General features: G+C 43.0%; 2 protein-coding genes across 6 annotated transcripts in view; both read right to left on the reverse strand.

Moving 5' to 3' along the window:
- Positions 1-5,828, reverse strand: part of LOC141806406 (regulator of G-protein signaling 6-like) — a 51,023-nt gene extending 45,195 nt beyond the window's left edge. Inside the window, exons 1-2 of one of the 2 annotated variants that reach the window (XM_074691920.1) lie at positions 5,439-5,828; positions 2,525-2,626 (exon numbers count right to left, since the gene is read on the reverse strand). In XM_074691920.1, the coding sequence (XP_074548021.1) occupies positions 2,525-2,608 (84 nt within the window). In that variant the 5' untranslated portion in view covers positions 2,609-2,626; positions 5,439-5,828. The remainder of the gene's footprint in view (positions 1-2,524; positions 2,627-5,438) is intronic. The other variant, XM_074691922.1, reaches the window with a different exon arrangement.
- Positions 5,829-9,933: 4,105 nt separating this feature from the next.
- LOC141806393 (signal-induced proliferation-associated 1-like protein 1) overlaps positions 9,934-26,221 on the reverse strand; it is a 45,718-nt gene continuing 29,430 nt past the window's right edge. For 2 of the 4 annotated variants that reach the window (XM_074691891.1, XM_074691892.1), the window contains exons 5-21: positions 25,924-26,098; positions 25,104-25,207; positions 24,669-24,826; positions 19,953-20,532; positions 18,673-18,947; positions 18,329-18,586; positions 18,091-18,234; positions 17,852-17,994; positions 17,632-17,717; positions 17,063-17,463; positions 16,065-16,253; positions 15,316-15,472; positions 13,014-13,215; positions 12,579-12,728; positions 12,298-12,415; positions 11,995-12,073; positions 9,935-11,801 (exon numbers count right to left, since the gene is read on the reverse strand). In XM_074691891.1, the coding sequence (XP_074547992.1) occupies positions 11,658-11,801; positions 11,995-12,073; positions 12,298-12,415; positions 12,579-12,728; positions 13,014-13,215; positions 15,316-15,472; positions 16,065-16,253; positions 17,063-17,463; positions 17,632-17,717; positions 17,852-17,994; positions 18,091-18,234; positions 18,329-18,586; positions 18,673-18,947; positions 19,953-20,532; positions 24,669-24,826; positions 25,104-25,207; positions 25,924-26,098 (3,363 nt within the window). In that variant the 3' untranslated portion in view covers positions 9,935-11,657. Of the gene's footprint in view, positions 11,802-11,994; positions 12,074-12,297; positions 12,416-12,578; positions 12,729-13,013; positions 13,216-15,315; positions 15,473-16,064; positions 16,254-17,062; positions 17,464-17,631; positions 17,718-17,851; positions 17,995-18,090; positions 18,235-18,328; positions 18,587-18,672; positions 18,948-19,952; positions 20,533-24,668; positions 24,827-25,103; positions 25,208-25,923; positions 26,099-26,221 lie in introns of all 4 variants that reach the window. The other 2 variants (XM_074691895.1, XM_074691893.1) reach the window with 2 other exon arrangements.

The following is a 26,221-nucleotide window of genomic DNA, read 5'->3' on the forward strand; positions in this document are numbered from 1 at the left end:
AAACACTTAATGGTCTGGATAAACGGAAGAGGTGATGCAGCATGAATATTAACTCACCCTGAGTAGGACAGGAATTTATTTTTTTATCTCTGGGGAACAATTGAAAGTGTGTCACAAAAACAGGCTGCCAAAATCCTGCAGGAACAGCCTCAGTCCCAGTGTCACAGGAGAAGGGGAATTAGTGAACAATCCATGCCAAATATGAAGAGTTTAGCTTCAAAACATCAGAGCAGCAAAGTGGACCCACTCCCCAGCTTTATAGCATTTCCCAGCACGGTAGTGAGTCTCATCATTATTTTAATTTCTTTTTTGTGCGTCTCTTGATGCCACTCCAATTCATCTACCCGCCTTTTTCTGTCTGCGAAGCACGCCAAATATAGCTAGCAAAACACAGCAACAGGATCAGAAGCCTGCATGTCAGATCCTGTGTTTGTGCAAGCACCGTATGTTTGCTGCGTTCTTCTGCACCTCGGAAACTTTTCGTCTCAGTCTTGAGGCAATAAGACCTCCTGCAGTTATGGGACTGCTTTGCCAGGTTTCCTCTTTTTTTCGTGGGAGGAGAGAGACAGAGGAAGACAATTCTGCTGCAGCAACACTGCACGGACAGAGACAAACCTGCTCCCATCCTGAGTACTCAGCCTCTCTAATGGATAAATATGTCACACTCACCTTTGTCTACCTGCCCACACGGTTAACTTTACAGCTTTGCTACCCGTACATCAATATTTAAAGTATTTCAACTCTTATCTTCTGCACATTTCACACAGGTGCTGCCCACACTGTAGATTATTTTTATCTCTTCACCCTCTTTGTTCCTTTCAGTAAAATGCTGATATCTTCCAGCTGACAGCAGCTCAGGCCTTTGGGATGAGGCTGCCAGTGTTTTCCCAGGCGGCTGAGCATATTGGCGGCCATCTGCCTCTCTGCAAGCAGCGCCTTCACTCTGCGCCATGCTGCACACCCACAGAGTCCAGAAACGATGGGCGCTCTGCCCTCAGAGACCCAGCACCTCTCTATCGTTTGGCCTCTGTGAAATCTTCAGTGAGTGAGCAACAGAGAGGTTAAATATCAGAAGATTGGAAGCACGGATAAATCAATTCAAGTGAGATAAGTTAAAAGAAAATACTTCAAAATATTTTATCTCAAACAACTACTTTCTCATTAAGCTTTCTTTCTCGAGAGCTTCAAACCAAAACATTTTGAAAGCACGAAGGACAGAAACAATCCTGTCACTCTCCAATTCATCTGTCCATTGTCACTGTGAATGACTTACACATGAACTGATGAGTATTCCCTCAGGCAGCATCCTGACAAGCAAAAAACTAGCCTGTTTAAATGTGTCCCCTGCAGGCATGTGTAGCGTTATGTAATGAGGCTCTGCTGTGAAATCCACGAAGATGCCCGGTGTTTCATGCAAGCCCAGCGTGCAGCCTGTGCAGCATGACAGCTTCTTTCAGAACACGGAGGCTAATGAGAAGAGTGAATAAACAATGTATGCATTACCATGTAGGACACGCACATAAACACACGCCAAAACAGATGGAGCACACAGATATTTTTGATGGACAGGACCTTCAATGAGATGTCATTGGCCTGATCTGATTGGGTCGTTATCCTTTCTTGATTCCTTGCAGAAGCTGGAAAAATGTTGAGCACTTTGAGTAGACCAATGATTCGTTGCCAGTTTTCAGAGGACTGCAAAAACTCTTTGAAGGAAATCCTAACCGCCAACCCAGTCACCGTCAAGGTTTATCTCACATCCCGTCTCGCCAATCCTTCCCCTAATCTGCTCATGCTGCTTTCTTAAATGGACAATCATTAGACTGGATGCAACAACAGATTGAGGACAGTGGGACAGGATCTGTCAGCTCCATCTTGCTTATAGCGAACATTTTACCCATAATCAAGACAGCAGGATTGGTGGGAGCGGTGGATCCTGTGGTTTGAGTCTGATCAAAAGCAGTTTTTTTTTCTGTAAGTGGGCTGTCAGAGCGCTGGCAGAGAAATAACAAGCTACTCGTCAGCTGAGGAGAAATAACCACCAGCTGATTGGCCGTTTCCACTCCCAGCCCTGGAGAATCAGCTCCTTCCAGCGAACGCTGAACATCCTCGTAATTAGCCACCAATACTGCAACCCTCTCCAATCAAACAGCAGCTATTGAGAGTGAGGAGCCATGGGGACGGGATAATTACTCTTGACATTAAAGGACCTCTCGCAGGCCAAACCCTCACTGCTGGGAATGAGAGCTTATTAAAACATTGGTAGGTTGAAGTTTGTGGTACTACAGGAGAGGGTCCTGACAGGGGAAAAATGACTGGGAGGAAGAGATAGTGTTGTGGTTGTTTCAGGATAGCTGACACAGAAGCTCCCTGACACCTGACAGTGAAACCAGTGTGTGCTAGATACACACTGACACGGACCAGTGGGCTGTCAGCAGCCAGCCTGTGGGCCATTGCTTCTCAGCCAGTATTTCTCCCACCATATAGAGCACAAACTGTAGCTCTCACGTAGAGTCAGCCTTACCTTTCTGTACACGATCATATTGGGAGAGTCCTCTTCTGGATCAGTGGTGCCAACACCGACTGGTTCTTTAACCCCCTCTGCCATTTTCACTGGGACCTGGACCTGGACAAGGATAAACTACGTGAAGGTAACAGTCTTACAACACTTTCTGTGTAGGGACATTCAAAAAGGATTCGATAAACATCACTCAGCATTTTTTATCCCTGGAAATTCTCAAGCCTTTCTTGTGACATTCAGCTGTAATAATGTTAGCTGCTGGCTCAGAGACGAGACGCCTGTCACAGAAAGAAAAGATAAGAGGGCTCAGGTAGGCTGATGTATGAATATTAACTAAGATGCAAAAACAGAGCCTAAGCATAAAACACAGCAGTGGTTTTTACCAAGGGCAGCTTTACTTGTTGAGAAAAAATGGAGATGGTTAATCTAAAAATTAGAAATAGCCATATATTAATTAAATTATACCACACGTAAACCTATAGTTGAGTGAAACCAGTTCTACAAAGCAGAGAGACAAATCTTTAAGTCATGGACTGAAATGGAAAACTTTTAATAATGCCAATTGCATGTGTTTTACTAAGGGTTTAAATAGCTAGCAGTAGCAAAAAGTTATTAATAAACAGATGATGAGCTTTAACAATTCAAATGAGTAACTTAAGAGATGGAAGGAGTTGAAATGTTCTGAAAAGCAGGGATTTGACTCTTAAAAAAGCTAGCTTAAAGTAGTTACTATATTTAATTTGAAGCAATTAGCATGCTTAGCTAATACATCAAGGGATAGCTCTAATTGGTATGTCTGAAATAGTTAGCTAAAAGTACACAAAATCTTGCTTTTGACATCTGTTTTAAACAAACACTTCTGGCATTAACAGTTAAAATAGTACACTCGTAAGCTAAGAAATCAAAGATAAACTAAGTTGTGACATTTGCTAAGGCAGTTTCTGTTAGGATGCTATACACGAGAATAAAAAGTTTTCTGCCTATCAGTTTTTCTATAACCTAAGCAGGCAGCAGCTGGGGTCATATTTTTCCAGCCAAATCAAAGGCAGAACACAAAACCTGCTGATGCACTTTAGTCTTTATAACTTTATAAATCACACTGAAGTTTACAACAGTCAGTGCTAGCTACTCTCGTTGTTTTCCAGCCAGATAAAAGAGTCAACCACTAGTGCTGAAAAATGAACCCAATGCAAAAGTGGTAAAACTGCGGTTCGTTGAGTGTCCACTTGGCTCCAAAAGCCCAGGACAGGCATTAAAATGAGATGTTCACAGCCTGGCACACTTTTGACTGACTTGACCAACAGGCAGGAATGTTGTAGGTGTTAGCCAAGAAGCTAAAAGCCTCATCTGGCCTCTGCCTCCTGTAAGTTGACTGATGTAAGGGTAAGTCAGTGTTACTAAATATTGCAGCTATCTGAAACTGTGCTTAACAAAATAATATCACTGTGAACAAGTCCATTTTTTACAAAGCCTTTGAGTGATTGAAGTTGGTGTGTGATCACATGATGCTTATGACTGATATGGCCACTTTTCCTCATATTACCTTCCCTGACCAGCATTTCTCAGGAGGCTTCTGTTTAGGGATTTACTTACAACCTTCACAGTCCCCAATCCTATACAGGCTGCCTCCCTCCCTCCCTACCTCCTTCTCCCTCATGAGAATTAATTCTGCTTAACTAAGGATTTTCATAACCTGCACTGACGCCAGGGCTTCAGTGTGTCTCCTTGGCCCCAAATACCCTTTGCCATGCTCCTGTGAGTATTTAATGTGTAGCATCTCAGTCGTTTAACTGTAAGAGGAATTCATTATTCAAAACCCATAAAATAATCTCACCTAACTTCCTTCACAATCACCTTTAAGGCTTTTGGTTGTAAAGTAGTGTGATGAGTTATTTATGAGAGGAGGAACAGAAGATGCACACAGCTGTTCATGTGAGACACGTATGAACACACACAGTGTATTCAATACATTAGTAACACACCGCATCTCACAAAGGGCCAGCTGCTGAAATGGGATTTGAAGTAGTTGAATTATGTAATTGAAGCCGTGCAGCACTGTTTCAAGTTTTACATCTGCAGATAATGGCACCAGTGGAGAGATGGGGAGGATTTGAATTGTTAAAACTCAGCCCACCACCAGCACAAAAGCGAGGTGGCTTTGTCACCATTGTTGCACACTTTAATCTACTACATCATGGAGCATAGTGATGCGCATGATTGAATAAGTAATCATCCGCTCTCGCCTCAGTGTTTGTTATTGCCACCAGAAGTGCAGAGAGCAGAGCTCCCCATTGGCTAACACATCTGTGCTCCTTTTCAGCATCCGAGCACATTAGACAGCTAATCTTTGCGTCTTCCTCCGGGGCCGTATAGGGGGGCAGGCGGTATGGATTACATAGCACCTTCTTAGAGGAAACAATAGTTTGACAATAGGTCCCTGTGGACATGAGGCTGTGATTCTAGAGAGCAACTTCCTCTAAATTGAACTGTTCAAGCATGCAAATCTAACTCCACAGAGGGCTCACCAAGATGTTAACTGTGAGCTTGTGTCAAAGTGAGACGGGTGAGATACACACACTAAAGCAGAGAGGCAGGGAGGATCAACATGCCTACTTTTGAAGCATTTGTGTGCTTCCATCCACACACGCAAACACAAATCCAAGCACTCTGCAAACACCAGTTTATGAAGGGACAAACACAAAGGCAGGACATGGCAAACACACTCACCAATCAGAGCTCACATAAGATGGCCAATAAATGCTCAGAACTCACACACAAACATGCACAGACCAACTTCTCCTCACACACACATACACACACACACACACACTGAGAGTTCAGTCACAGCAGGAGAGCAGTCCAGTGCAATGCAACATCTGTGATACCTGACAGCTGCCGTTACTGAAGCTTGTATTACCTTAGAGACAAAATAACGCCGGTCCACTCTGCCCTCTCCTCGGTCGGCTCCCCCTTAGCAACAAGCAGCAGGCAGGTTCATGGTATAATTGGCAGAGGGGGAGAGAAGGGGATGAAGAAGACTGGGTGATGAAAGCAGTGAAGCAGCGAGGAGGAGAGAGAGTGAAATATAAAGAGAGAGGGAGAGAAGCTGGCTGGTCACTGCAGTATTCCTCTATTCCTCCTCCTCCTCCTCCTCCTCCTCCTCTTCTTCTCTCTTCACCAGTTCTGCCTTGGCCCGGCAGTTCAGGAGATCCTCACATGTGTGCACCTCCTTCACCCCCCCCTCTCTCCTTCTGTCTGGATGTGCTCGAGTCGGAGCGCAGGCGAAAGAGTGAGAGTGTGTGAGAGAGAGGAGGGAGAGAAAGAGGGAGGGAGGGAGGGAGACGCTGTGCAGTGGAGAGGGGCAGATCAAGTTGGAAAAAAGGGGGAGGGATGAAGGAATTAGAGAGAGTATAAAGAGAAAAACAGAGGGAGGAGAGACACAGAGAGAGTGTGTTTGTCGTGTGTGTGTGTGTGTGTGTGTGTGTGTGTGTGTGTGTGTGTGTGTGTGTGTGTGTGTGTGTGAGTGTGTGTGTTGGAGAGAAATAGAGGATGCACAGTGAAGAGGAAAGGAGGACAGGGATGCACACTGCAGCAGCGCCCACCGATGCTGAAAATGAGAAACATTTCATTAGGAGGGTATTGAAATGCTAATAGAAAAACAAGTTTCTGTAACTGAGCACACACACACACACACACACACACACACACACACACACACACACACACACACACACACACACACACACACACACAGACTATAAATACATATTCCAGCCTGTTTGTGCAAACAGCCTCAGAGATAATGCTTTTCAATTCCCATTCAAAGCTTTTGTGCTGGAGGCTTGTGTTTGTACGACTCCTCAGGCTATGATCCAAACTTAGACACATTTTTGCAACTCTGTGTTTTATTAAACTTCATATCTCTGCTTTAAAACTAAAGCAAACAGGCACTCTTTTCGTTCCCTACTTTCCACCTTCTCCTCTTTCTTTTGCTCTTCACTGAAACTCTGGATTCATTCAAGCTTAAATGGCAACCAGAACGAATGAACCTTTTTTTTCTCTGCCATAAATGAGATCTCAAAAGCCCCTGAGGAAGATACTCCAGAAATACATGGCCTAGCCAATTTGTGAATGCTTGCATGGAGAGTGAACACACACACACAGATGTTTGTGTTGACAGAACCAGTTCACCAGTTAACTAAGATCTACCTTGCTTTCTTTCTCCTCACTGTGTTTTCTGAGCTTATCCTGACTCTGTGAAGTCCTCGCTTCACTGCTTTTGAAAATATCTGAAGCGCTTCATGAATTCCTCTCACACCCAGAACCTGAAATGAAAGATATCAAGCTAAGCAAACGAAGAGCTGAATTCTCATCATAAAGAAGTTCAGCATCTGGCTTTTTCTCGTCATGAGAAAGCGAATGAAGCCAGAAAATATGAACTAAGCTGTTCTGAGAGAATGTGGTTACCAAGGGAAACCGAGGTCATACACCCGCGTGAGTGGCGTGCCTATTACTTTGTGAATCCACCGGTCGGCCCACGGTGCTTACCCCACACATTCCTCTAATAGTTTTCTACAGGACAATAACAGAAATGTACATTACATCCCCTCCTCCATTCTAGTAGAGCTACACATCCTCTCTACATCCCCCCTCATTTACACCAAACCACACAAATGAGCCACACCACACATCAGCACATCTTCCCATGAGCTGCGACAGCATTAAGAAGTGATCATTAACAAGGTGACAGGCAGGCAGACAGCCACTTCTCTAATCTGCTTTAAGGGGGCCGGCCCTGCTATAATCTGCATTAATGCTAAATTATTGAACAGCCTGTTCACTGCCAGAGAGCAGCACGACTGACCAGACCACACATGACACCAAAGAGACCACACTGGTACGCCAAGTGATTAAAGCTGCTGTGAGGAGTTTTTCATTGGTTATAAAACAGACTGAAAATAAATTTGATGTCTCTGACTGATTTGGGAAAACAAACGGGACCTTGATTCACAGGGTAGATTATTCCTATATAGTTATTATTAGTTATTATTAGTGCTTTACATCACTCATGTAGGGTAGGAGATCAACAGAACACCACCAAAACAACATTTTCTCCACATTTTCTGCAGCAATAATTCTACATTAGTGATGGCTGTTACGGGTATGATTGCTTTTAAAAAATAAATAGCTAAATAAATAAATGAGTTATTTACTATGCAGTGGACAGTAAAAAGTTAACCTAATACCACAGGAGGGCCCCAAAGACAACTCAAACCCTGTGCTGTTCAGTTGGTCAGGCAGTAAACAATGTTAAAATCCAGTGGTTGTATATTATCTGAGAGAAACTGAGAATGGAGTTCTTGATGTTGAAATCTACACTTGCATGCAGATATCTGTTTATGGACATTAATCATAGCTAAATTGCTGTCAGATAATTGCTGATAGGTTTTTAACACTTAGCTCTCTGTATGGCCTGTTTTGGTTTGTTTTTCATTCAGCTAATGTCCATTTAAACGCTGAGCACTTCCATGCAGACTACTCACAAACACAAAAACACTTCAGAAAAATAAGATTTGTCAGTATCCTGCAATTTGACGGGGAAGGTTTGGATATGTGTTTGCAAAATAATGGGTGCTACGGTAAAATCTACTGCAGTCATCCTTGGTCGTAGAAATTTAATGACGATAACCAGTGGTAGAGACCCACTGTAACTGGGAGAAACCTTAATAAAAGAAATTATATTAAGTGATAAAATTATTTGTTATGTGCTGAGATTAGACCAGAAAAGAGCTTTTGATTACCTGCCACAGGTTATGGTCTGTTTTGAAAGCAATGGTTTTCCGTCTGAGTTGATTCAAATTATTTTTTTGTTGTAATCCACAGCTCGCTGGGTCTTTTCACATTTTCATTTTCAGTGTGAAAGGGCTGTCCTCTCAGTGCTGCTCTGTGTGTGATTGGGATAAATACCCAGATTAAAACAATAAACAGTGACATAAATAAATGAGTCAGTAAAATAAAAAATAAAACAAACCATACTGGGGGCTTAGACTATAGTAGGGGTGGCCAGGCATGTTAGACATTAGGGGAACACCACAAACCTTAGAGGGTAATCTACCCCAATCACACTTACTTTAACTTGTTGGACTAAAGAATCAAAAAACAAGCTATAACCCTGTTTATAATTTTTACCATTTACAGGTAGCTCTACAGAGGGGAAATAACTAAAGCTGCTGAATATATGCTTTAGAACTTGAAGGAATGTTTGTCCAAAGTCCCCACTTAAAATAACAATAAATAAAAATGTCCATACTAAAACACAATGGAGCAACTGGCAGTGTGCCAAAACACAACCCAAATACTTGAGTTGTTAGCATCTAACAAGGCAAATAACCAACCATGGTATGGAATTTCAGGGTGGCCAGTCAAATTTCAAGGATGGTCATGGGCACACCTGCTGAGAACTTTTTGTCGTAAATTTCTTGTCAAGTTTTTTTACAACTATCAAAATTTTTCCCCAACAGCTGAGATCAGGTTAAAAAATTAGCTAAAGTTTGCATGCTAACAGGTTAAAACAACATGGTATAGTCTGTAGTCTTACAGCAACGCCTGCCAATATGGTCATTTAGCAATGCCCGTGTTAGCGTGTTCGCATTTGACAGTATCATGGAATTCAGCACTGATGTGTAAAAATACACAAGACTGCACTGTTTAACTATTCCCAAACCTTAACTAATCAAGACATTAAGAGAAGAAACTGAACCTGGGTTTATGTCAAAGGAGTGATGGCTCATATTACCTTTGTGTGACAGTTTGAGGCAGCAGATATGATTTGTCTTATTCACTAAATCTCTTAATGAGCAGTATAGGAAGGAGACTTCCAGCAACCATTACTGCTTTAGGTGTTAAGGTGATCATGTCACAACTACAGGATTAACTGTGGTAAAATGTGAACCTATGTCATCATGCTATCCCTGGACAGCTGTGCAGTGTAGCTGTAAGACTGTAAGACATACTCCAGTCATGTTTTGGCTCCATAATCCTCTCTGTCTTCACCCTGGCGTCTCTCTGGTTATCTTCATCCATCACTCTGTCTGATCTCAGCTCATCAGGGCGACTGCTTCATGTAATCGTGCCTAAGTGGAAAAACAGCAGTTCTCTGTTAATCACAATACAACAGCAGGCGGCCACCTCCTGCCAGCCCACTGTCAGGTATCCATTTACTCTGAGATGCACTTCACGTGGCTCCAGCAGGTAGATTACCGCCCCAGCTTTATTTTTTAAATTTCAAACTATAAACCAGCCTGAACCCTCTTTGTAGCGCTGATGTTGGTGGTGTGTGAATCAAGAAACCACTCTGTGAGATGAGGTGTAATTCAACAAAATATCTTTAATAGGTATAAACATTTTTTTTACACATCACAGCTCAATGGAAACAGAGTCACATGCTGTCACACGTGTTAAGAATGAAGGTGCAGGGGCTGATCTGCTGTGCTCGGGGCCCGGGACTCATTGGTCTGACTCTGGCTCATGGTCTTTGTCCTGTCTTATCCCCTGATTTTCTCTCATATTGGTCCTCTCCACTAGATCCTAGCCCATAAAGCAGAAATACATCAGAGGTTATCGTTAAAATAAAAATGAAGGTGCAAATTCTGAAGAATATCAAATTCTCTTTATATACAGTCGCACAGTCTCTGAGTACAAAAGGAAACAGTAATGAGGCTTAAATAACGGTCTTTGTCAGGATATCTACAGAGCAAATTCAGGTTGGGCTTAGGAGCAGGATTTACACATGATCGCACTCTCATATTACAAACAGTACCGACTTTTCAGAAAATTAAGGATCAGATGAGGCCTTAAAACAGGGACAGTTCCATGTAGCACTTTACATGTTGTCAACACCAGGTGGCGCTATCAATCATCCAATATAGCAAGCAGGGCTGAACATTTATTTGAATGACAATTTAAAATAATTCTCTTTGGAAAAAGTAGCTTTCTCCTAATGGGGGTAAATATCTTCTCATTCAAGTGATTGTTTATATTAAATAATCAAACTAATGATTCAGTTCCTTACCTGACATTTCTTTTTAGGCCATCATCTTTGTCATATATATATAGTCATTTATATATATATATACTCTTCATAACATATCAAAGGATAGAGATGAGAAAATAAATGTTACATTATATATTTACAATAATCTGAGTACACTATACTGTCAGTCTCTTTCTTTATGGTACCAATATTGTTCTGTTTTTTTATTGCAATATATATTCTTTAAGTGAGCTTGTGACCATCCTACAAGACCCACTTGTTTTTAAACCTCTAGAAGTTAAACATCTAACACACTCTTACAATCTTATTACACAGGCTCAACAGACAGACAATTGACCCCACAGTGATTTTCCATTATGTGCTACGGAAAGGGTCGGCCAGCCTGTCTACTTACCCACTCTGCTACCATATAAGCATAGTGTAGTATGGAGGATGACATCATCTCAGGTAGCTTATTAACTTTTGATAAGAAAGAAAAATAATCAGTGTGGCCCCACTTATTTGGGATGACTGAAGAATGCTCGTACAGCAACAAATCAACAACACACTGTAGCTTAAATAAAGTGAATTCCTCTATCTGAGGAATAAAGGGTGTTTTTACCTCCTGCATGGGAGGAACACTATTCAATTTGTGTTTGGGGTTTCTAATTGGAAATCTTTTTACTTGTGATTAGATTAGCCAGGGAGCTAAAGGGAAACAGTGGCTTTAATTCTCTTAGGGTAACATCTTGCTGTCTCTGACATGCGGGGAAACCAGCAATCCATTCAATCAGACACATTTCTTATTTTGAAACTTTAGGAAAGGAGTGCATGCTGCTCTAAACTGAAACACTCGCACCACTGTTCTTTTTTCCCCATAATATCACTTAGTCTTTCAAGGTGATGACACCACAAATCCACAAGGCTGAAGGAGGCTGAAGGAGCATGAAGGTGTAAGTCCATGTTGGCACTGGTTTGTGAAAGTTCAAGAGAAAGAGTTCACATTGTGAGTTTTTGTAAATGAATCTGTTGTATGTGCAGTACAGAGGTTCAGTTTGAGTAGTGGTCAAACTCCTAATGTGGAGAAGTCGTCAGCTGTGTGCATCAGTTCATGTCGATGGTGTTAAAGACCCACTCTGTGAACTTCTTGAGCTTGGCTGAGGCGCTGTAAGACTCCTCCAGGAGACGCTGGTTGTCCTCTCGCAGGCTCTGGATTTGAATCTGCAGCGACGCCTTTGCATCCTTCTCCTGGTGGTGACACAGACATGAGTGAGCAATCTGATGTTGGATACTGACATTAAAAAGTAAATTGGATTACAAATTGGAAAATAAATCGAATACATAACATACTGTCGATCTAAATCTGCTGGAGTGGCATTTATGTTGCATCTAATTCGATTTTTCTATTGGGGGCGCTCGCTTTCATTGAACAATAACTCACCTTCTTCAAGTCCTCCTGCAGTGCCTTTACCATCGACTCCAGCTGGCTGACCTTCCCCATCAGACAGGCTGGGGTCTCTCTGGAAAAGAACAGACAGGACAAACACTGAATCTTCGGAGGGAAGCAGCTGCAGAGGTTTTAATTGCAGCTACACTGGAGACCCTGATTTAATGCTTTAGTAATATCAGCTGCAGTAGTGTTTGATTAGAGAGTGATCTGCAGGAGCTACCACACAAGCACAGTGCTGGACAGCAGTGGATTAAAGCTAAAACTGGTCTCGGGCCATGACCTGAGGCCTCTTACCCAGGCGACGGCTGTCTCAGTGGGGCTGCCTGAGGCTCAGCCTGCTGGGGGCTGGCGGCTGCTGCGCTCTCAGCCATAGCGCTCTCCTCCTGAGCTGCCAGGAACACCAGCCTCTGCTCTGAATAAAAAAAGGGAAAGTGAGACTATTAGACCTGGAGGGAGGCAGAGAGAGACCAACAGTGCCACCTTCTGGTGAGTCCTGCCACACCTTCAGCTGAAAAGTAATCAACCTTCACTTTAAATCCTCTGGTGGAGGAATTGGAAACATAGCGTGCTCCTACCCTCAAAGGCCTTAGCAGCATCTACCAGGTGGGCCCAGTCAAGCGGGCCATCTGCCCCGGAGTCAGGAAGGGGCATAAGAGCCGAGTCCTGCAGCTGCTGCCTCTTCCTCTCCTGCTCCAGCTCAGAGCTCTCTGGGGCCGAGAGGTCTCCTGGGAGGGAGAAAGAGCAAAGTTAACCACACTGGAGAGCTTTTGTATCACGTCTCCCTTGACAGAAAAACAGAGAACTACAGCTGCACAATGATGTTTCATTTAAAGTGAGACAGAAGGTATTAAGTCAAGCCTGTCTGTTTTCTGTTTTGGGAGATTATCTAAAGACTTACAGTGTATTAGAGATCACATAATCCCGTTTTATAACAAAAAAAATGGTCCACAGGACAATATGTATCACACAACCAACTCATTTGAGGTCAGCTTTAAAGAACTAAGACTCACCCAGGGATTTGTGTGACGCTCTCCGACTCGCTCCGTGGCGTGCAGTGGGTGAGCGTGGCATTGTGGAGCAGCTGAACAGAAGGTCAGTGGGCGTGTCACGCTGTCCACAGGAGGATGACTCCCTCTGCCCGCTGTATATACTCTCATCTGAGAGGGTCCTCTGCAGGGAGCGGCGAGTGGGCGGTGGACCGGGGAACAATGGCTTAAGAGAGGGATGAAACAAGATGTGACAGGAGTCAGATAAAGCAGAGTGGAAAAGGTTGACAATTTTATGGTACATCCTAGCAAAAAAAAAAAAAAAATCAGTTATCATATGATGATATGATAATACCATATAATCTTTGTAATAAACCATACTGGTGATTTTTAATACTTTCAACAACACTAACCTAAAAAAATTAAATGTTTTTAAATAGAACTGTGGCTTTTAAAGTTTTTAAAGTCAATAAATAAATAGAGCAATAAAAGCTGGTGAAACATCAATATATCCATTATCTTGTTTACCTTCAATGTCTTGGTAATTTTTTAAGGATATGTTTTACTTTTGGCTCAAACTGATGATCCATTTTTAATTTGTTATTCAATATTGTGAGCCAGAACTTTAACATATCAGTCATGAAACTAAACTGGCTTTTCAAAATCATTAAGCTTAAAAGCATCCACTCATTAACTATTTGAGATTTTCATTTGCTGGCTATCTTTAATCCATCACTCTCAAACAAGAAAAACTGTAACTCCACAGAGCCATTTAGACTACATCACTTACTTGTACTTGTATTGCTAGTTAGTAAATAGGTCCAGGTAATCTAAAATGTGACTGGCTTGCAAATTCTCAATTAACATTTTAAGCAGTGCACTGTAAAAACTGAAATCTAATTGAGTGTTTGTGTTTTATTTTAGTAAAATTGATCACATTTCACTTTATATGAGCCACATTAACCAGTCCAGAGAGCTCTTAAATGCTTGGGGGAAAAGTTACACATAAATAAATAAATAAATAAATAAAATAAGCTAATGGGGTCAGGTAAGAAATGATGGTTCAGTCTCTGGTATTGAGACATTTATCTGGACCGGTCTGTTACAAATGGCTATAGCCTGATTTTATTTAGGAAGCCAAAAAAGTTTTTTTTTTTTCTTAAACTTAGAATAAGATATAAAAAAAGTAATTTGATATCAGTTTTTGCAGTGTAGCAACAGGCTGCCAGTAGCTTTCTTTACATTTCAATGTGGCACAATAAATGTGTTAAAAAAAATCTGAAACCAGAGTAGCTGCCAATATCTCACTGCCTCTACTAGGACTCATCAAGACAATTTATTTTAATTGACAGCACTTTTCTTTATCAAATTCTTTATCAAATCTTCTCCAACCACTGAAATGCTTTCACAATAGTTGTCACAGGAACATCACATTTGTTCACTGATGACAGAGGGGGCTTTTGTTGAGAACAATCACCAGCTGTGTTTCCATTACACCTAGAACTGTGCAAATCATAAATATAGCAATAAAAAATGGTAATAGAAACACCAAAATTTTGAAAAAAACCCTCAAATTTTGATAAAAAGTTTTAATACTTTCATGAGGTGTTTTATTTTCAGAAGTTTTGATATTGAAGTTTATTGCAAAAGTGCCATAGAAATGCATTCTTTGCAAAAACATATTGTGCTGTCATACCAACGCAACTCCCTCATCTCCTTGGCCACGATCCTCTAAAGACTCCCTAAAGACCTGAGTACATGTCCACTGCCACACACACGGTCTCTGGCGTTCATATTACAACAGCTCTGCTGTTAGCTGTGTGTGTGAGAGAGACTGTGAGAGAGTAGGCGAACTGCAGATGATGATTTTCATTCAATATTTTGTTTCTAGCTGTTTTGAGTTGGTGTGGTCACAGCCGACAGTTTAACCAGTGAATAAAGACACTAATGGTTTTTACAAATTGGCGTCATATAAAACTGTAGGCAATTCTAGCCGTAATGGAAACACCGACAGGCGTAATTTTTCTTTATCAAAACTTCAGATATATGGCTTTTATTTTGTGAAAAAGGTGTAATGGAAACGCAGCTATTGTTAACGTATCTTATTCTTGCACATTTACACACAGCGTCTTCGTCACCTGGAGCTTTTTAGGGTTCAGTGTCTTACACAAGGACTCTTTGGCATGTAAAAGTGGGACTTGGGCTCAAAAACTAAAACAACTGGCTGACAGACAAACCACTCTACCAATGAGCTACAGAGCTCCTCAAGGCTGTGAGTTACCATGTTAACACTAACGTAGATGACTACACCAAAGTCTCTTCGTACCTTCTCTTCACTTGGTGGAGGGCTGTCGAGTGTGATGAGTTTCTTCAAGTCTTCCTCCAGGCTGGATTTGGCAGTGTGCCTTTGGGGTGACTGAGCACCCCGTAAGTTGGCCCTGAGTTGCGGCTGACCACCCAGTAGACCATCACTCTGGTGCCGCCTGGAGAGAAAAAGATGGAAAGATACTTTTTACAAATCTCATCCAAAAACTAAGAAATCTATGGAAGGATTGCCGATATATGAAACAGAGGATGCCTTAAAATAAAGCTCATGACAGTTTAATTGCGATAATAGATGGGGATCACAACACCTGATCACCCTCACTCCTACCCCTATCTGACTCTTTAAAGCGACCTGTTTTTTTTTTGAAAGGTGGGATTTTATAAGTTATTATTATTATTATTCATGACTGTAGTGGTGAAAGTTGTTTGTTGATGAGCGAAGATGTTGCCACCCTTTTAGCTGAATGACACATATAAAACAGGTGATTATGTTTAGTATAAAAGAATGAATTGGAATAAGACAGCTCCAGCCCTACTTTCACCATATGGTGGCAGTGTTGTACAATTAAAAAAACAGCACTACGAGGAATTTGGGGCTTGAAAATGAATCCAGTCCACATTTGCTCACATAAACAAATAGAGCACAAATAGAAAAACATCATTTTTGTGCTGAATGACCTTTTTCACTGCAGGGGGCAAAGTTTTTAAACATTAAAAGAGCATGAGAGGTAGAACCTATTCCTGTCTTACTTGCGAGTGCTGCCAAAGTCCACAGAGTTGACAGTTCCTCCCGGTTTCCTCCAGCCAATCAGGTACTTGGAGGTCGCTCCTTGACGAGGGTAGAAAGTTTTAGCTCCAGGGGAGTCCTGGGATGTGGGTGAGGTGGCCCTGCCTGTTGCGTCCTCTTGTGGTGACATTGGACTCCCTGAGTGTCCAGAGCTGAATGTAGAACAGAGAAAGTGAGAGATATCAGACTTTTATATCCATGTGTTAATGAAATGAACATATTTCAAGAATGGATTTGGCTGAAAAGTGCTTGGAGTACTGATGGGGTTTGTGGATTTTTTATTTGGTTTGTTTGATTACCAAAGTTCATATATGCATTTACTCTAATTAAAATAAATAAGTAATAATTTTTCCTTCTGTTTAAACTGTTTCATCATTAGTATCTCTGCGAGCTGGATTAACTGATGAATCCATGGATACAAAATAGGACACAGTGTCCTTGCTCTTGTTTTCTTCCACATTCAAAGAAGATTCTTCCCACTTCCACATTACAGAGTCTTCACAACAAGAAGTGAAGTGTCAGTCTGTGTGGTGCATATACGCACATACTTTAAAACAAAGTTGCCTGTACCCAGGTCTAGTGGAGTTGAGTTATTTCTGGCTGAGTGAGGAGGAGAGGGAGGAAAGCTTCAGTTGATTCAAAGGAAGTGGGATTTAGACGAGGGGGAACAGGACCCAGCTCACAGACTGCATTTCTAGAAACTTCAAGCAGTGCCTCTCTTTCAGAGGCACCGGTGGATGCGATACATACAAATGCAAAACCACACACTCACTGAAATGCATACACACACACACGGTTATATTCTTCCTCTTTCCCTTTGCTGATGCCAAACCGCAGACTTTTGGAACCAGCCGAGTATATATCTGGACTACAATGAATCACTGTCTGTTTAATGAAACATTGATGCAAGAGCAGAAATTCCTGAGCTGCCTCCAGCTGACTGAAAAGACGAGCAGCACACCTGGAGTGGGAGGCAGCATCACTGTAGGATCCACCGTCAGGGCTAAGAGGACTCTTAGCGGGGATCTCGCTGCCTCCAACAGGGACCAGAGCGTCCTGCGCCGGAGGTGGAGTGTCTGTGGTCCTCTGGCTGCCTGCTGAATCGTCCTGCCAGGGGACTTTGTCTTTGGCCCTGAAGGCACCGGTGGAGGAAGCTGTGCTGCTTTGTGTGGCAGTGAAGGAAGTAGCGTCTATGCCACTGTCCGTGGAGGTACCCTGAAGATAACCATTGAGCTCCAGATCGCTGCGCACGCCTGAACGGGAGCCCGCTTCATACCACTTCTCGTCGCTGTGGGCGGAGCTGGAGGCGTTACTGGAGAGAGTGTTGCTGCTTGATTGGCTGGAGGAATATGGACCATCAGGCTATTTGGAGATAAAGGTCATATTATCAATAGAACACAAGTTGCAGCTCTTACTCAAAAGCACTTGATGTTTGGTACTAATTAAACGTTAGTATTTGTTTGTCATCTTATAAAGATGCCATAACACAGAGGCAGTTACATCCCATCATCATTTTTGCTTCCAACTCACCTTAGAGCCTTTGTTTGGAGATATGTGGCCGCTCTGCTCCAGCAGCTGTGGACGAGGGATCACTGCTTTTGAAACTACAGTGTCTGCTGGGAGCAGAAACATGTGAGTAATGGAGTTTGCAGATAAGATATATCAGAGGAACAGTTACAACTTTATGAGAAAATAAGACTTTATTGCGTAGTGTTTGGTTTGGCATTGCTAAAACTTAAACTCATCTTACCTGCACTTGCTTTGTCTCCTGGTCGTCCCACTGCCTCACCCTCCACAGATCGAGACCATCCAACACTAGAGCATGCTTTAATCCCATTGGCCCCCTCCCCGGCCCCCTGCCTCACAGCAGACTGGCAGTTGTTGTTGTTAAACCTGGAGGGGAAATGAGGATATCATCTTTGTTGTCAGGTAGCGCAGCAGGTCAATTAAAGCGCATGTTAGCTCATAACAAGGTGCAGAAAAACTCACCCATCAGGCATGGATTTCTGCCTCCAGTGGCTGGAGCTCATGGTGTCTGTGTAGGAGAGTGTGGCAGGGGAGTTTGTGTTATGCATTGTGCGGCCCATGACGATGGAGCAGGCCAGAGCGTAGTTGTCGTTCCCAGGAGAATACCTGTGGTGAAGCAAAAGAGTGTGAGAAAAGGTGCCTTCAACACCCAGACTGTGGATTATTCAGCTGATTTACTGCATTAAAATGGTTTTCAGACCTTTTAGGGTTGAGGGGTCGTCCATCACTGGACACACTTCGAGGCATAGCAGCAGAGTTGCGGTCGCTGAAGTCTGGAGGCGGGGCTTTGATCAGGGTTCCTCCTGTGCCAGCAGCACGAGTTTGTGGGCTCGATGAGGTGCGTGGCCACTTTGTGTTGTTGTTGGCAGGGCGGAAGGGGAACTTCAACTCGTAGGGCATCCCCTCCTTGTGGTTCTTGTAATCCACCAGTGGCATGTGGTAGATTTCTGAGCAGCCTCTGTTGAGACATGACGCATTCAGAGAAAGCCCTAAAACCTCACACGCCGCCTTCCTCACAGCTATCGATCATTTCATCCACTCTACCTGCGAGGTGTGGAGTCCTCGTGCGGCGGTATGATCACCACTTTCACAGTAACAGAGGTTCTGAGCAGGTCGATCATCTGCTCATGAGACAGCGAGGCCACCGACACCTTGCAGATCTCCACCAATCGGCTGCCTTGCCTGAGCCCAGCCTGCCAGGCGTAGCCGTAGGGCTCCACTTCAGCAACAATGCCCTCGAAGTTGACATGGAAGCCCAGCTGGCCCAAGGCGTTACGGCGCAGGGTCATCTCCGTGGTCTGACTGCCTTTGGTCAAAAGCTAAAACACAGAAAGAAGAAGAGAAACGCATTGTGTATTAAACCCCTAAAGTTCAGTAACACAGCTAGTAAATCAACTTTTAAGATGCACCCAACACTAGCTCTAATCCCACCTAGGCTGGTACATCCATTTAGCCACAGAATATTAAAACTTTGATTCAAACTGTTCGATACACTCCCATGATAAGACATCATCACTGCCTTGCTCTTCCTCTGACTGTGAGAAGTCAACCAAAAAAACCCCCCAAAAAAGTAGTTTGCACAGTGTAGATTACTTAGAGCTTAGAGCTTTCAGGTAGTTGTATTTTTGATGCACATCAAGATGCCCAAAACAAAATATTTAGAAAAAAACATGTTATTACTTTAAGAAGGGAAAAAGCCTTTTTAGCACATATTAGAAAACCATCTTTCGTCTACCACAAACTGGCAAACTCCACCAAATACATGGCCTCACCTTCACCGTTCTGAAACTTCAGTAATATCATATCCCTGAATGTCTGTGGCTGTGTATCATGATTTATAATCACAGAGGTAACAGAGCAGCTGTGGCTTTTTGTTCTGTATAATTAGATGCTGCGCCCTGATGTTGCAATAATAACATAAACAATACTTAGTCGTATGACAGGGCAGCACAATTTTCTATGAAAGAGGTTAAAAGAGGGATTGTCGTGATCTTATGAAAGCTGAAGTCACTGATACCACAAGAAAAGCCAAAAAGCTCTTTTCCCACAGACGTAGCCATCGACTTGTTGAAAATATAGCAGGTTTCTAGATTAAGAACTGTGAGTTTTCTCTATTGATTTTGTTGTTTTCTGCGTTATCTTTGTGTCCAGATGCTGACTGAAATGTAAATCTAATGATAAAAGAAGTTTGCATTAAGACAGTCAGAGGTACAAGGACTGTGTTGATTACAAGCTGCTGGGCTCAGTGTGACCTCTGGCGGCCGCAGCAGATGGTGTGTGCTAATGAGACATACTGTCACAGACAGCTACGCTGCCCCACTGACCTCCAGTCTTTTGACAACTTCTCCAAAGTCTTCTGTGTTGTTGTTGATGGAGCGCAGTGACACACTCTCACCACGCTCGTAGTAGATCTTCATGGAGGCAGGGCTCCCCGTCGACCAGCCAATCACGTCACGCGTGGCGCAGTTAAACACAACCGCTTTGGCGTCCTGATCCAACAGGATAATGAAGTCATTTGAAATCGCCAACAAACATTCACGCTCAGCACCGGCCACCTGATCTTCAGCGTGGACCTGCCAGGTCACTGCCCCAAGGCTCCGAAGCTCCGCCCCGCTGTACGGGCGCACTTTTTCCCGCCGTTTGTGAGCCAGAGAGATGAAAGGGAACTTTCCAGTGGGTTCGACAGGTGTGCTGGTCACGTGACGTTCAGCCAAGTCTCGCAGGTACTCCTGCCGCGTGCGTGTCGCCATGGCACCAAACTTATCCGACTTATGGGCTGCGTTTTCAGCGTTGATCACTTTGCTCAGCAGGAAGTCCCTGAAGACAGTGGACTTGGGGAAGGTGACGCCCTTGGGAATTGGTGGGCCGAAGGAAGGGACGTCCTGGGAACGAGTGACAGCCACACTGCAGAGTGAAAGAAAAAGAAGACAGGTGTAAAATCACGGCTGACATGAGAGAACAAACATCCCAACACGTACTTGTGTGGAGAGCTACCACTGGTAAGTACTGTATGCTTCTTTTATGAAAATGATTGCAACTTAACCATCACAACAAAGTAAACAAAAACATTAAGATTCAAACACAGGTTTTTTTATTTCTATGTGACAAAAACATGAAGAAATTGCATTTTGAATAGCACAACAATATATTCTGTATAAATCAGAAGGGATGATGGATACCTGTTGGCATAAAAACATGAGAAACTCTAAAATAATACAAGCAGGAAACACTGCAATGATAAACAGCACATGAGCTAAAAAAAAAAAAAATGGAGGGACATCTTTACAAAGTTCCCCCTCGGGCATTGTTGCCTTTGACCTGTTTCACTTGTGAATATAAAAGAGGGTGTTGAAACTCCTGGGGGTTTGGCTCTCCTCTTGTTACCCTCTGCTGCTCTTATTCCACCTGCACACAAAGGCTGTCCTTGAGCTGGATTACTTTAAGTTAGTGAACAAGTGAAGGGAATGATGCTTTGCACCTGTTGTTCCTAGGATGAGGCGGTATATCCAGAACGGTGCACTTTTCAAATGTAAGCATTCACCATGCTTGGACTGTCATATTAGTTGGTATTTTAGCTGCACAAATAAAATCATTTGTTTCTTTGTTTTGCAAAATTAAAATGAGCAATAAATACATTTTTAAAAGTCTGAATGCATGCAGCAAAATAACTTTAAAAAGGGATGCTACCAAGCAACACTACTTGCACATCATTTTGATTTCCTTAGATGAGATCCATGTTAGCCATCAGCTAGCTCAGATTAAGTCATGGGAAAAAATACTGGATTTATGGTTTTGTTTTTTATAGTTTATTTGACAGGGGCCATACAAAACATACTAAAAAGAGAAACTGTGAAGCTAGAGTTAGCTACAGAGCTAACTTTTTCTGTGGACCCTTCATTCAGCACATTCAGTCACACATGTGACAAACAGGTATTTGTGAAATATGTCAAAGCTGATTTTGCAGCATTGATCAATGTTATCTCACATTGCACATTTTTCACACATAATGCAGGCCTAATTGGTTAGACGTGTCCACTGTATGAGGATTATATGGAGTCTATAGGGGCATATATGCATACTGTCAGCAGCGAATATACTAAAGCCCACAAGTTTGTGAAAAGCAAGTCATGTCTCAACTAAGCTGAAGTGATATTTCTGACAAGTCTCCATCCAGTCCATTTAACAGATAACACCCCCATCGCCTGTAGCAGAAATGTTGCAACCATGGATGAATAACCTCAGCGTATAAATACTATACATCCAATCACAGCTGACAGGCCTGCTCCCAGTGCGGACACGCTGCCACTCTCTGCCACATCGTGCTGTGTGGAGGCAGCGCTGCAGCTCGAGCTGGTGAGCTCAAACAGCCAGCGTTCCCCAAACAAAGGTTTAGTTATGCAATCTGCCTTGCTGGCCCCGTGTGACTTAGAGACAGCAGTTGAAAGCAGCAGATTAGCACCCTGCTGGCCCCAGGCCACTCACTCCTCTAATGCTCTGGTCTGGCTCAATATGACCTGAGCTTTTCCCAAATCTCAACAGAAAGCAAAAACCAGCTATTAATATCTTGATGACTCCACAAATCCTTACGCTTTATATTTATAGAGATTAGAGACATAAAGACGGCCCTGGTGGTGACACAGGCTTTCACAAGATACAAAGACAGTCACATGACATGGAGACACAAATCAGAGAAATTATTGTCTCTGCAAAAAATTAAGCTTTAAGCCAGAATGTTTGAGTGTAAGACTCAGTGTAAATGTTAAGTGTTTGTGAATACTGCTTAGCAATCTGCTAAAATCCAAACATCTTCCAGTATATGAGTTGAAAAGTCAGATCAGTGCTTGAACAACTGAACATGGTTAAAACCCAACGCACCACAAGCTCCAAGCATCAACACAAACAGCTAAAGTTTAACTTACCTCCCACTTTTACCAAAGGGTAACAGTGATATCTCCAGTGTTACTAAAACATTCTGAAGTGATAAGGTTAAGACCACAAAGACGCCACACAGGATGGTGTAGAAAATCCTTGTATCCTGTTTCCCTTTCTAGGCTGCCGTTACTTTTTCCAAACGAGCAGAGAAAAGCATCCATGGAAAGACTTGTGACAAAGAGTCAGGAGTTTAGTTGAACATGTGGTGGCTCGATCCGCAGAGTAAGAGTAGAGGTAAAAGGCTGATAGTGTGTCTGTGTCTCTGGGTGGAGCTGCCAGGTTGTCCTTAAGGATTCTGTGTCCCGCGCCTCTCCATTTCGTCCATCAAGCGAACCAGGAAAACCAGCATGTTTACCTCTCACTTTTCCAGAAGCTCACATTGGCCTGAAAACAAGCTTAAAGAATGCATCCACCTGTCCACACTCAATTTAGCAGCTGGTCAAAAATTTGCCAGCAATGAAAAAAAGGGGTCTTGAGATGAATTAGCCCAAATCTGAAGCGGGTGTGATCTCTGGGACAGAAACGTGGCCTGACCCATCCGCTCCTGAGATAGACTCTGCAAGCTCTGAGGGGACTCTGCTCTCAACAATCATCCGCGCTCACATGCATGTCCGGGTGAAGAGAGCACTTCATGTGCACGGCGCTAACTCCTTCAGACCATTCCGGCTCACGCTGCCCAAAGGCAAAGTGGCAGGCTGGGGGGAGGAGGGGGGAGACGGTAGGGGGAGAGTCTTGTGTTACAGGAGTGTGTGAAAGAGTGAGCTTTTGAGTGAATTGATGTGCAGGGGAAAGAAAATGTGTGCGTGAGTGTAACTGTGTGCAAGTGAGCATAAGAAAGGGGTAAGAGGAGAAACGAGTGTATGAGAGTGAGAGGGAGCAACTAAGTGTGGATAATATCTGTGTATGCAGAGCACAGAAAGTGTGTATGTGTGCTTTTGTGTGGGGCAGCCATGCAGAAGTGTGAATGCCACAGAGTTGCAGTCTGATCATCACGAGGACAAGAATCAGCCAGAGGAGGAGCAGAGGAGGAGATCTCATCAGTTTGACAGCCACTGCAGGACTCCTCTCTTTTATAGCACCAGAATCAAACAAATTCAGACTTGTGCGGACAAACTGGGGACATGAGCACTAACAGCCCAGAAAGATGGGACAGTCACACAGCTGGCTTTTATGATTGACCCGTGCCTTCCAGCTAATGCTTTTGTCTTAATGCTGCTGTAGCTACCTGCATAAAAACCACACCGCTCATAGCAATGAACGTGGTGTTTGGCTTTTACTGCTCCTATAAAAAGAGAGCAGCCTTGCACTGAGATAGAAAAGACAAATCTGGGTTTAATTCAACATAGCTGTGGGGTTTGGTCAGTCTGCCCCACTTTGAAATTGTAATTAGTTTCCTAAGTCTAAGTGACACGCTCGTGTTTAACCGTAGATGATGGGCTAACCTTAGCCTCATGGTCAGTCACAGTCTGTGCCCAGAATGCTCTGAGGCAGTAAACCGGAAGCCTCTCCAAGGCTTTTCGTGGGTTGCAAACCTGCATTTACCCGGGAAGAGGTTTTGTTTGGTGCACATGAACCCATTCTTTTTGTTGACAAACTCAAACCACAAAGCAGATGTACATGTGTGATGGAGAAAAAGGCACATTTCCATTATGTTCAACTCACTGCACAAACCAGGGATGCAGCAATTAGACGACACTGTCCGTGCCAGAAAACAATCATTCTCCACATGTGTATTCACACTGTGAACAGGCATGACATATTTTTCTGGAACAGAGCTGCGAGGAGTGAGCCATCTTTCGTTCTTACTATCCTTACTGTGAGTCGTGTGCACAAATCACTAAAAGGTAAGTACAGTAACTGCTGTGCAATCTTATCCTAAAACATAAGTAATCCAAGATTATTGAACTCCCCACCCTGCAAAGAAATACAGTCCCAGTGTATGTTTTTCCTCTGCATTACTCATTACAGAAGCACACAAGACAGCACGTTAACAGACAGCACCACACAAGCACAAAAGCACACAACACACGCTACACATAAGCACTGCTGTCACCTCAATGGACGGCACATTTTATAAATATAAACTGATACTCAGCTCAAACACCCACCTGTAGCATGTGTTGTCAGAGCAAGGGTCATGCACCCGTACGACGATGAAGACATGCTGGAAATGAGAGCGGATGGCCTTTGGGGTGAAGGGATGAGCACCGGGCTCCTGGAACACGATGGTCACTATGTCGTTCCCTATGTGGCGCTTCCTTAGCAGCTGATAGATGAGAAAAAAAGGCTGAATTAAAGGAATCCTGGTATTAAATCACATTGTTATCTTTATGTCATCACAACAAAAAATGCACTGAGCCAATTCTTTAAATGAAAGTTGGACAGGAGTCAAATCTCATACAAATCATATCACACATTCCTCTTAACTATACGCCCTTCCTCCTTGGTTTTCTGTACTACATTTGTTCCCAAACAAAGGGGTTTTCTACTTCCTGATAAACAACTAATGGTGCACCACAAAAGGCAGGGCTCCCAGTCTCTACCTGTTGTTTGTTGTTGGGTGTGTAAGGCAGCAGAGTCGACACATGGAACATGAGCTCATAGTCCTTGTATGTCGTGTACAGCGAGTGAGTGCCCGTGGAATCCGCTGCAGGAAAAATAGCGACAGAGTGTTGAGACCCATCGTACAATAACTGCAATCCATCTTTCTTCAATGTGCATTATGTGTGCTCAGTGTTTTCTGTTCAAGACAGGATGCAATTTCACTTCAGCACAAACAACAAGACAATAGAGGATCAGTTGTAGAGGATAAGATGACTGTCACTTGTCAGACTGTTAACAAGAAGCTGTCAGAGGCCTTTGTGGTTTTGTGTGACAGTTTAGTTTCTTTTTGGATTAAACAAAAAATACAACCAAATAGAAAAATAGTGTTTTGATAAAGCTAAAAAAACAGACTGTTTTCTGCAAAATGAGGAATAAAAAGAGGAGCTGAAAAGAATGATTACTACAAAGTAAAGTGTAAAGTGAGAGTGTTACTGGAGTGGGACAAAGGAGCAAAGTGAACACACTGCAAGTTCAGTGTAATTAGAAGACAATAACCTCTTTTATGGGGAAAAGTGAAACTAACTTAAAGCAGGAGTAATAAATTTACAAATCAAGATCGTAAAAAACATTACATCCACAATCTGATATGTGGCTAGACACTATTTTATCTAAAACTAATGGTTATTTTAAAGATTCTTAACCAAACAGGTCATGAAATGTGTGTGTATGTGTGTGTGTGTGTGTGTGTGTGTGTGTGTGTGTGTGTGTGTGTGTGTGTGTGTGTGTGTGTGTGTGTGTGTGTGTGTGTGTGGGAGGTACTTTTGGTGTCCAGCTGGGCTCTGTACTTGGTGAAGCCCTTGAGGCGAACCTTCTCTCCCAGCAGTTGGAGGAACTCCTCCAGGGCAGGACCAGCCATCTCATTGTTGTACATCTCCTCCTCTGAGCTCTGACCCGCACGGCAGTACATCACCCCCACCTTCACCTGAAAACTCAGCTGACGAACAGAGAAGAAGCAGAAACAATATTAACCATTTGTGTCAGGATGCAGATTAACTCAATAAATCAAAAGACACCAACTCATTTTTTAGTTAGCACTTGGATTTAAATGTGATAATCC

This window comes from Halichoeres trimaculatus, unplaced genomic scaffold (genome assembly GCF_033239565.1).
Source record: "Halichoeres trimaculatus isolate MK-OKI-2021-1 unplaced genomic scaffold, fHalTri1.1 fHalTri1_scaffold_17, whole genome shotgun sequence".
Taxonomy (NCBI): Eukaryota; Metazoa; Chordata; class Actinopteri; order Labriformes; family Labridae; genus Halichoeres; species Halichoeres trimaculatus.